The sequence below is a fragment of the Dipodomys ordii genome, unplaced genomic scaffold, assembly GCF_000151885.1.
Source record: "Dipodomys ordii isolate 6190 unplaced genomic scaffold, Dord_2.0 Scaffold138, whole genome shotgun sequence".
Lineage (NCBI taxonomy): Eukaryota > Metazoa > Chordata > Mammalia > Rodentia > Heteromyidae > Dipodomys > Dipodomys ordii.
The window spans coordinates 1,196,255-1,208,087 of NW_012267354.1; the positions used below are offsets into that span (position 1 = coordinate 1,196,255).

The 11,833-nt window shown below is 43.9% G+C and overlaps 1 protein-coding gene across 1 annotated transcript; it reads right to left on the reverse strand.

Annotated features, from left to right (window-relative positions):
* Window positions 1–1,775: 1,775 nt before the first annotated feature.
* Trim40 (tripartite motif containing 40) lies at window positions 1,776–7,094 on the reverse strand. Its single transcript, XM_013031116.1, has 5 exons — window positions 6,765–7,094; window positions 3,214–3,309; window positions 2,390–2,527; window positions 2,066–2,088; window positions 1,776–1,842 (listed from the first exon to the last, which is right to left on the reverse strand). The coding sequence occupies exons 1-5, from the start codon at window positions 7,092–7,094 to the stop codon at window positions 1,776–1,778; spliced, it is 654 nt and encodes a 217-aa protein (XP_012886570.1).
* Between the last annotated feature and the right edge of the window lie 4,739 nt (window positions 7,095–11,833).

Genomic DNA, 11,833 nt, shown 5'->3' on the forward strand with positions numbered 1-11,833 from the left:
GGAGAGGAGAGAGGTAGGGGAAAGAAGGGATGGTGGGAGAAAAAGGAGGAGGGGGTAAAAATGCCTGACAAGAAATGTACTCATTACCTTACTGAGGAAACTGTAACCTCTCTGTACAGCATCTTTACAAGAAAATAATTTTTTAAAAAATGAGTTAAAGGGCTGGGAAGTTGGCTCAGTGGTAGAGTGCTTGCCTCCCATGCATGAGGCCCTGGGTTCAATTCCTCAGCCCCACATAAGCAGAAAAAGCCAGAAGTGGCACTGTGGCCCAAGTGGTAGGGTGCTAGCTTTGAGCTGAAGAGCTAAGGGACAGCGCCCAGGCCCAGAGTTCAGCCCCCACAACTGACAAAAAAAAATAAGTTAAAGATATTTTAAAATCTACATAAAGAATCTGCAAAAAGTTAATTTGTTAAAAAGATAAAGTGGATAAACTCTCAGCCAATCTGACCCTCCCCCCAAAAAAGAGTTACCCATATTTTTAAGTAAAAACTGCCACATATTCACTACCTTTAAAGAACCTACATTTATTATCTCACAGTTTGTACATCAAAAAGTTTGTCACAGTCAGGCACTGGTGGTTCACACCTATAATCCTAGCTACTCAGGAGGCTGAGATCTGAGACTCGTGGTTCAAAACCAGCCCGGGCCAAAAGGCTGTGAGTCTCTTATCTCCAATTAACCACCAGAAAACTGGAGGTAGTGCTGTGGCTCAAATAAATGGTAGAGCGCTAGTCTTGAGCTGAAGAGCTCAGGGACAGCGCCCAGGCCCAGAGTTCAAGCCCTACAATTGACAAAAAAAAAAAAAAAGTTGGGTGCAGCTTAACTGAGTCCTCATCATCTTAGAAGAATATAATCAAGGTCTCAGGTAGACCAGAGTCTCATCTGGAGGCCCTACTGGGGAAGGAGATACTTCCATTCTTGCTCAGGTTCTAGCAACTGTGAAGCGGAGGTCCCTGATTTCTATTGGCTGACAGAGACTCCTCTCAGCAACTAGAATCTGCTGGCAGATCCTTTCTTCAGAACAGCTAACTTCAGTAAGTCAGCAAGGAAAGGACAGTCCCAATATAAGTAGTCCAGCAAGGAAGAGTCCTAGGAATAGTAAAATAGCTACTGACGCAGCCATATTGAAAGCAAGTGACAGTCCTACTCATACTCCTGGGGAGAAGGTCATATAAAGGCATGGACAGACATTAAGAGGTGGGGACCCTGGGGGGCCACAGTTGAGTGGCAGACAGCTGCTGGTACTGGAGTGTAAAAGGAATATTCTTCTCATAGACCTTTTAGGCTCCATATGCTGAGGTGGTCTCATTACTCGAGAGCTTTGCCATACAGATACCTGGATGATCACCGCCCCCCCTTTTTTTTGTTGGTTGTGGAGGCTGAACTCGGCCTGGGCGCTGTCCCTGCCCTGCCACTTGAGCCACAATGTCACTTCCAGCTTTTTCTGCTTATGTGGTGCTGATGAATTGAAGCCAGGGCCTCATACATGCGAGGCAAGCACTCTACCACTGAGTCACCTTCCCAGCTCCTCCTATTTTTAACATGAAATGTGAACTGTGCATGCTACATTGCTTCATAGACAAAAAGGCACATTGTGTAAATGGTCCCCAAGATCGTGGAACTGACCACCACAGTGGGAGCCACAAGTCTGGGCCCGGTCCAGAAAGGAGATTGTGTCCATGGGTCACAGAGTAAGACATCACATGATGGCTGTGGGAATGAGGACATAGGAACTTGTTGAAGAGACACCAGAGCTGAAGATGCACCAGGCAGAGCTAATGGGGGGCTGGACCGGTGGGAGAAAGGTGAGAGAGCAGTCCATCTAAATTCTGTGGAGCACTCCTAGAAACAAGAAAACCCTCATAAATTCATATATACTCATGTATCTGTTGAGCCTGCACAGGCTGCATAGCATGGATAACAGAAAAGCAGGTCTCCTTGATCTTGATGGAGCCTGTGTGTGTGTGTGTGTGTGTGTGTGTGTGTGTGTGTGTGTGTGTGTGTCTGTGGTGTGTGAGGTTTGCACGTGTCTGCACACATGGAGGAAGGAAAGGATGCTTCGTACCTTTTCAGTAAGTCACAGACATTCTAGGAGAGAAAGAAAGATGGTGAGAATTATAATCAGTTCTCAAGTTCCTGGCAACCTCATTCTTTTCCCAACCAGCTCCTGAAGTCCACTCTGGGGCTGTTGCCTAGGAAGCTTTGAAGGCTTTGAAGGGATTCTCTGATGATACAACATGATTTGGCTCTGGACAAACCACCAGCGCCTGTCACCATGTATCACAAGAGACTCTCCCCTTACACGCCCCAGAGGAAGTGTGCATTGCAGGTGGGACACCTACTCTTCAGGGACAGTCCTAGGACTGGGGAGATGTCTCAGGATAAATACCTTCAGTGTAGTGGCATCCAGTTCCTTGGACGTCTTCTCTATATCTGTGACCAGATTGGCAAGCTGGATGACCGCCTTGGAGAGGTAAAGGTATCTGGCTGCCTCTGCTGGCATGTCTTCCAGCTGGCCCAGCTGCTGCTGACAGACAGCATCCAGCTGCCCCTTGGTTTGGCACTGGCTCTCCAGCTCTGCTTCTAGCTTAAGGTATGTTAAGTCAACCTGAAACCAAAGAAATGGATCTCCCTAAGACCCAGTGGCAAATGGCTCCCTCCCAGCCCTCCAGGAGCTGAGAGCTGTGTGCCAATGCACGTCCTCCATCTGAGTGTGTCCTCCTACCCTCACAGCAGCGTCTCACCTGCCACAAGAACTTCAGAGACAGCTGTGCCCCTCAGAAAGTTGAGGTAGCTTTTCTTCTCCTTTGCACTCTTGTGCATCTCTGCAGATGTCAAGTCTTAGTGTGGTGGAAGCGTGGGTGCACATGCACACATACAACACTTCTCAGCAGGCAACTCTCATTGCCTGCTTTTAGCTCTCTTCAGGTCATAGATTAGCAGAGAGTTCACCCAAAGGAGCAAGGTGAACAAAAAGACAAACCGTTGGGGACAGCATTATAGATTGTGCAGTCATTTTCATTTGTCTCTTCTGATTCTCATGCATCAGGGAGAACAGGATCGGGTTTCAGTTAACATGTAGGTCTAGATGGCCCTTCTGCTAGCTAATCCTTAAACCACATCAACACAGATTTCCAGCCTCCACAACCATCACGTTATCCCAGGTTATTGAGTGACACAGACACAGGACTTCCCTGGATTCCAACTGCGTACCTGCAGAGCCTGCAGCTTCTCCTCCTCCTGCACCTTCAGCCGCTCAAGTTCTCCCAGGTTTTTTCTAAGCTTCTTGCTCCGGCGGTTGAGTCTTTTCTAAAGAGACAGACACATCTGTTTGATTAACCAGGGATGAGGGCAAAATATTGGGGTAAGATTTGACGAATCATGGTTGGGTCTTGATCCCAGATGAGGCATCTTTAAAATCCTGCATCTTTAAAACAGGCAACTGCTGGGTGCAGGTGGAGATCTGAGGATTGCAGTTCAAAGCCAGCCTGGGAAGCAAAGTCCATGAGACTCTGAGATTCTTATCTCCAATTAACGATCAGAAAACCAGAAGTGGCACTGTGGCTCAAAGTGGTAGAATACCAGTCTTGAGCAAAAAAGCTCAAGGGACAGCGCCCAGGCCCTGGGTTCAATGATCAACAAAAATAATCATAATTTTAACAAAATAAAACAGGCAACTTTGAGGCATGTCTGAGGTAAGGAACTTGAAAGTTTATTTTATAGATAATGAAGGAAAAAAGTGATGAATAATCTTTTTTTAAGTTTTAGAAATATAAAAATAACAGATAATGACAGAAGTATTTCTACTTGATATCAGGGTGCTTTTCTTCTCACTTGTAAAAGTCATGGGCCAATCTTCCTTGTGTATATTTAAGTTGCTATAAATTAAGTTAGTGTAATTAATTTGATTTAATTGTAAATGTATAATTTACTGTACATTAAATTTATACTTTACAATTTAAAGTACGTTATGCTTACAATTTATAATTTAATACAATTTAACTCACTTTATTTAGTGAATGTTAAATTGTAAATAGGATACTATGTGATGTTTGCATACATATTTATATATTATAGAATGGTCAAATCAGGGTAAGAATACCTAACTTCTCAGAAATTTATCATTCCTTTGTAGTAAAAGCATTCAAAAATCCTTCCTTCTAGATTTTTTTCTATATGAATCTTGGTTCTGGGCACTGTCCCTGAACTTTCATGTGGGGGGGTGGCATTAGGGAGGGAGGCCTCGGGCTTGAACTCAGGCCCTAGGCACTGTCCCTGAGCCTTTTGTTCAAGGCTAACACTTTACCACTTGAGCCACAGCTCCATTTCTGGCTTTTTTAGTGGTTAAATGGAGATAAGAGTCTCATAGACTTTCCTACCTAGGCTGGCTTCAAATTATCCTCCTATCTCAGCCTACTGAGCAACTAGGATTACAGATGTGAGCAACTGGTGCCTGGTGTACTGTCATTTCTTAAAATACTCTTTCCTGATCTGGGCAACTGGCGACTCAGTCTTAGCTACTCAGGAGGATGAGATTTGAGGATCACAGTTCAAAGACAGTTTGGGCAAGAAAGTCTGTGAGAATCTTCAGCTTGGATTCAACTTGTCCTAAGTGAAACTCTTGATGTTTCATTCAAGCCTGTTCTCCTCAATCCTTATCATTCACATCATCCCTTTAGTAGCTTAAACCAGAAACTCATGAGGTCATGTTTGATTCTTTTTACTCTTTTACCTGCTTTGAATCTACCAATAGATCCTGTCTATTTAAACTCTGATTGCAAACAATTTAAATGTAACAAGACGTGGACACATTTGGACCTCTGTATCTGCTTCCTTTCCCCAGTATTTGCATGGGTCCACTTCTTTTTTTCTAGGTCTCAACTTCAATATCACCTTCCCCTCAAAACCAAATTAACGTGGGCCAGCCCATTCACACTCTTATTTATTTCCTTCCTGGGTCATGAAAACTTCTAACTTATTTGATTTCTTATGTGTCTGTCTTCCTTACTTAATTGAAAACCCAGGGTAACAGACTTCACTCATCATTCATCCCTACCACACTTAAGTTTCTAATATATTTTCAGGAAGAGCTCACTGTTTTCCTTAAATGAAAAAATACTATTGTTATTTATTTGTGCTCCATTTCCTGTCATTATTTAAACAGAGATTTGAAGACGATGATCATGAATCATCTTTCCACTTCCTACAACGCCTAACATCACATTCTCCCCAAAGTTCAGGCCCGAGTAAATCATTTAGTGAGTGAGTAGATTTTTCTCCCTCAGGTCTGACTCATTGATTATTGGAACGTCCCTTCCTGTTCTCCTGTAGACCACACACCTGGGGGTACAGACCAACACTGAATATTCCCACTTCACTTTCCTGCATTATTTGTCTACCTTTCTATACCTTTCTATATCATCTCCAAACAGTGTTCTTGCAAAATCATGTGTCAAAAAGAAGACTGGAAAATCACCCTTCGTTATTGAATAGAAAGACACTATGGTGTAAATATTGCCTGTCTTCCATCCAATTTAATACTAATTGGTTTGGACTGGGGAAAGATGGATGAAAATAATTCTTAAGTTAAATTGACAATATTAACATACAGGAATATCCACAGGAATTCTGAAAACCAAGAGTACTGTGAAGTTTCCAAGACCCACTTAACAGAAATGGAGAGGGCAGGTTTTGATTTGCTCCTTCCTCCCCCCCCCCCCCGCCGCCGTGGCTATCCTGTAGTTGTAGTTATTTAAAATTTTGTATCTGCCTATTTTTCATTCCTAAAGAGATTAAGATGGAGACCAAATAATGTTGCCAGCTACAGATGATTAGATGATTACTCATCTATAGTTGATGAGTTGATTTACTGTCTAAAAAGATAGGAGTTGGAGATCAGACTTCTGGGGGGGGGGCTTGAAGGGTGGGGAGGTGTGAAGGGTTGTAGCTACAAGTATGAAGACTGAAGGACAGAGTGGATGTGCAGCAACACCACACACTGCCAGGGGCCAACTGCAGTGTGACTATTATGTCAATGACAGTGAAAACTCAGAAAATGGCCAGGAAAAGAGAATTGTTTCATTGAGGAGCCCTGAGTGGTAGCATAGATTTCTCTAGTAAACTAGCAGGAGCCTCAGATATGCTAGCACATGGGCAAAAAGACATAACCTATCAAGAATTTCGGGGGGGTTGGGGGGAAGGGCTGAGAAAATAGAGCAACAGGACAGCCAAGAAAAAATAAAAAGTAAAAGGGTGCCACAGCTAATGAAGAAGTAACAAAACAAAATCGATAAGAGACTTTCCTAGCAAATGTTCTTCAAAGGAGAAGTCAAAGAAGGAAAGGGGAAGGGGGAGGTGTGAAACCATGTGTTAATTTCCAATTTCAATTACTTAGACGATGATTACTAGCCCTTAACTACACTTCTAGCCACGTTTCTAGTGCTGTTAACCGCAAGGCAAACAGTCTCAGTACAGAAAGGGTTTTGCTTGATATAGTCTAACTTCCTCAGTCTACAGATGAGCAAACAAAGTGGTCCATGCTGGGAATCCATCATCAGAGTGACAGCATGGCTTTTTAGATGATCTCACATAAAGGCAGAATGCCATCAGATATACACAGAAAAGCAAAGGCAAGGATCGACAACAGGATTGGGTAGAAATGACAAAAGAAGGTGTCTGAGCCTCTAGGGTACTGGGTACAGGAAGGAGTCAGTAACTGGGAGGGGGAGGGGATGGAGGGAGAATGGACAGCAGAACCACTTTACCTTATAGTGGCTGATGGCATGTTTAATGGTTGGCTTGAGATGGGACTGATGTTCAGGTAACTCCAGGCAGTCCACACACAGCAGGCTTCCTGTCTCCTCACAGAACCTGCATACCCTTTTCTGGTGATGGGGACAGATGTAACCTTCACCCAGCACGTCCTCAGAACAGGGCTTCCGGCAGAGGGGGCAGCAGAGGACCCTGGACGTCGAGGCCTCCACATGGTGAGTCAGGCACACTCGACAGAAGAGGTGTTTGCAGTCGGTGCTCACAGCTTCCTTCAGGGGTTCCAGGCAGATGGGGCAGATACCCTCCTCTGGGCAAGCAGCCATATCCTCCACCCACCCCACCAAGCTGCCCACTGGGTGTTTTAAAGGCCTGGCATGCCACAGCCCCAGATGAGGACTCAGCTGGAAGCAGCCACAGAGTAGCCTAGATGTCAGGACTCAGGCTCCGACTTCAAGCAATTCCCATTCGCCATCAAGAAGGTCGAAGCATGGACCACACAAACCAGGATTCTGCGTGAGTTTCACAAACTTCTCATTAGCTTTGTTGTACACCGGTCTGTTTCCCCTGTGTTGGTTAAACTTGAAATCAATCTGTTTTTTCCACATACATGGAGGAAGCAGGTGATTCAAAAATGAATCGGACTGCGTGTAAGTGGCTCATGTCTATAATCCTAGTCACACAGGAGGCTAAGATCTGAGGATCACAGTTTGAAGCCAGCCTGAGCAGACAAATCCAAGAGCCTCATCTCCAATTAACCAGCTGAAAGCTGGAAGTGGAGCTGTGGCTGTAGTGACAGAGCGCCAACCTTGAGCACAAAGGCTAATTGAGAGCATAAGGCCCTTAGTTCAAGTCCCTGGTCCAGTACAAACAGACAAACAAAAAAAACCCACAAGTTTTCTTTTCCTTTTGAGAGTTTTCTGTGGATATTTTTTATAATTCAGAATTAATGGGGCCAGGATGTCATTGTGGAGGCTGGAAGGGAAACCCTCATAGCTTTACAAATATTTTCTCTGATTTGCTGTTGGCTGAGAGAGTTTGGTAGGCGCTTGGGCGGTTCTTTCCTTTGCTGTCATCCCGGGTGGCTTACTGCTATTGATTGCTCTACCAACTTTGTTGACGAGCCACTTTCCTAATCAGCATGGTTTCCAGGGTTATACCAATGCCACAGTGAAAGAGAAAGAGAAAGCAAACAGGACAGGGAGCAGAGCAGAGGTATGTATAATGCTTGAAGCTACCTGGTTCCTACCTTCCAAACCACTACTAACGATGAGCCAGAGCAGGAGGTACACCCCCCCCACACACACAACACTCCCTTTAAATACTATGCATCATGGGCTAGGAAGGTGGCTCAGGGGTAGAGCGCTTGCCTTGCATGCCTGAGGCCCTGGGTTCAATTCCCCAGCACCACATAAGCAAAAAGGAAAGAAGCCGGAAGTGGCGCTGTGGCTCAAGTGGTAGATCGCTAGCCTTGAGTTGAAGAGCTGAGGGACAGTGCCCAGGCCCAGAGTTCAGGCCCATGACCGGACCCCCTCCCCCCCAAAAAATAAATACTATGCATCCACTCTCATTGTTCCATACTATACTTCTTGCCTAATCCTACTCTCCTTCCCTCCCTCCAAACAACCCTTAGTTTCCTACCTTAATTTCTCCTTTGTCAATTTCAGATAATTTTTCTCTGGCTCCAGACCTAGGGAAGAAGGCTAGCAGGTGAATGAATGGTCCTTCTTATATCCTGCCAACTATATATGCCTGTGTGTCAGTAAAACTGGAGTAAGGTGAAGGGATGTTCCCTAAGAAGTGATGAATTACAGGAAAATGAAAGGTGCTATGGTTGCAGGTAATTGGAAGTTGATATGGACTTTGTTTTCAGGTGTGGTTTGTTTGCCTAGGAGAAAGAGGAAGGTCTTGGTGTCATTAATGCTTATGTTACGTGGCCTGACAGTTGTGAGCAGAATGGAAACCCTCCCTCTCCTCCTCCCCCAAATCTGGTTTCAGCCATTTTGTGGATCCTCGGAATCAAGCATCAAAAGGCCGTGACATGTATTTCTGGATAATGTTAGAATATCAACTGCCCATCCACTGTCCTCCAACTTCCCTCCAGAAGGAGGCATTGACACTACAAGGGTGCCACTATAAGGGTTGTTACTTGAGGCTCTTAAGAATCTGAGACTCATTCTGGGTGTTAGTGGCTCATGCTTATAATACTCAAGAGGCTGAGATCTGAAGATGGAGATTCAAAGCCAACCCAGGCAGGAAAGTCCATGAGACTGTTTTGTTGTTGTTGTTGTTTTGTTTTGTTTTGCCAGTCCTGGGCCTGAGCTTCTTTTGCTCAAGGCTAGCACTCTACCACTTGAGTCACAGTGTCACTTCTGGCTTTTTCTATTTATGTGGTACTGAGGAATCAAACTCAGGGGTTCATGCATGCTAGGCAAGCACTCTACTCACAAGCCACATTCCCAGAGCTATGAGACTCATATTTCTAGTCAACCACCAGAAAACTGGAAGTGGAACTGTGTCTCAAAGTGGTAGAGCACTAGCCTTGATCAAAAGGGCTTGGGGACAGTGTGCCCAGGCCCTGAATTCAAGCCTCACAACTGACAACAACAACAAAAAGAATTTGAGATTCTGACTAAAAACCTCCCTTCTCAATCCCACTTTGTCATTGTTTGCTGTGGGATATGTCATATTCTGATATCATAAATATATATTGAGTCTTCATCTCTAGTCAACTTTTCTTCCTACAGTCCTCTTGAGAGAGAGGAACATGAGAGGTATGTATTTTAATTCAGATTAGGTTCATTTCATTTTTTATAAAATGCAATTATTGTTATTGTTAAGGTGTACAGAGAGGCTACCATAAGTCAGGTAATGAGTACATTTCTCTTTTAGACAATGTCACTCCTTCTTTTGCTTTCCCCCATTTTCCCCCTTAAGTTCATTTCATGATTGATTGCTGGTACTGTGGCTTTAACTCAGGTCAGGGCCTTGCACTAAATTACCTTGTTCACCTTGTTAGTTCCATTGGTGTTCTATCGCTTGAGCCATGTTTCTAGTACAGTATTTTTTTTTTGCTAGTTAATTAGAGATGGAGTGACAAAGCTTTTGTTTTTGCCTGGCGTGACTTGCAATTGCCGTCCTCTGAATCTCAGCCTTTTGAATAGCTAGGATTATAGACATGAGCCACCAGTGCCCAGGAGATTAGATCTTTTAATTAATGAGAGTTTATGATCTCTAGGTAGGTGACTCTCCGAGGACGGGACCTGGTTACCAGAAGAGCCAACAACATGATTAGAAAAGTAGAACTTTACAGTCCTATCTCTAACCTCCTGGGAGAAGAGCAGGGTATCCGAGTAATCACCAATGCACAGTGATCTAATCAATGGTGGCTACATATGGAAGTCTCCATAAAGGCCCTAAAAAAAATGGTTTTGGAGAACTCCCGGGTTGGCAAGTAAAAGAAACTCTTGTGCCCAAGATCTAGACCTTGTCCTATATACCTGTTCATTTGCACCTGTTCATAGCCGATTCTAGTGCTGGGGCTTGAACTCAGGGCCTATGCACTGTCACTGAGATTTGTGCTCTACCACTTGAGCCACAGCTCCATATCTGGCCTTTTTGGTGGTTCATTGGAGATAAGAGTCTCATGGAGCTTCATGCTCAAGCTGGCTTTGAACTACAATCCTCAGATTTTTTTTTCTTGAACTTTGGGCCTACATGCTGTCCCTGAGCTTCTTTGCTCAAAGCTAGCATTCTACCACTTAAGTCACAGCTAGCTCCGCTTCTGGCTTTTCTCACTGGTTAATTGGAGATAAGAATCTCACAGACTTTCCTAGCTAGGCTGGCTTTGAGGCAAGATCCTCAAATCTCAGCCTCCCAAGTAGCTAGGATTACAAGTGTGAGCCATTAATGCTCAACTTGAATAGCTCTGATACTAAATCAGTGACAGTAACTAAAGCATTTTCTTGACTTATGTAAACCATTATAGCAAATCATTAAATCAAGGGAAGAGGTTGTGGGACTTCTCATTCCTAGACAAGTGGCCTGGGGACTTATGAAGCATATGTGAAGGGCAGTTTTGTGGAATGATACACTTGAGGTGTCTGTGCCAACTCTACATAGTATCATCCCCGGATCAAATGATAGAACTCTTTAGTTATGTCAGAGAGTTGGAAAAGTGGTTGATGTGATAAGGGAGTATTCATATATTTGGTATTACAAATATTGAAATCATTTTGATTTGTTTTATCCTCTTTAAACATCCATGGTTCCTACAATATACTTAGCCCATTGTAATACCTTGCTGTTCCCTTAGTACTGTAACTCCTAAACAAACATCAGTATTCTTGTAAGAATCTCTCTGACAATTCTAAAATAAAATCCCAATGATGTCACTCAGTTCACATGCCCAAAGGCAAAGACTCTGAAACCTTAAGTCATTATCAGTCCTCTTCTTCAAATTCTCTCCCTGCTAGCTTTTGTCTCCTCATTTTCCTGACCACCCATAAAAGGAGGCCCATTGCACGTTAGGGTTATCAGGTGTAGCTACTGGAACTTCAAAGGCAGAGGACCCAAGTTCTGAGCCACAAGTTCTGATCACCACTCTGACCTTTTTTTCTGTGGTTAACCCTACACAGCTGCTGGAATCTCTCTGGGCCCTAAGCCATTAAGATCCTTGATTCAATGTACTTACTAAATTATTCTTACATGGGTTATCTGCCACTGTCCACAACAGGCAATGAGATGGTCATTCCTCAGTACTAGGAAGGTTTTTCTATATCAATGAACAATAGGTGGCGCTATCTCCCAGGAAGCTTCTGAAAGATAGTTGGCTACTGCCATGACCAATCACTAGGGCCCCTTAAAAACTGCAGTGTAGCTGGTAGGTTACACCTATAATCATAGCTACTCATGAGGCTGAAATCCGAGAATCTTGATTTAAATCCAGCCAGCCTGGACAGTAAAGTTTGTGAGACTCTTATATCCAATTAATCACTAAAAAGCTGGAAATGACCAGGTGCCAGTGGCTCATGCCTGTGTAATCCTAGCTACTCAGGAGGCTGAG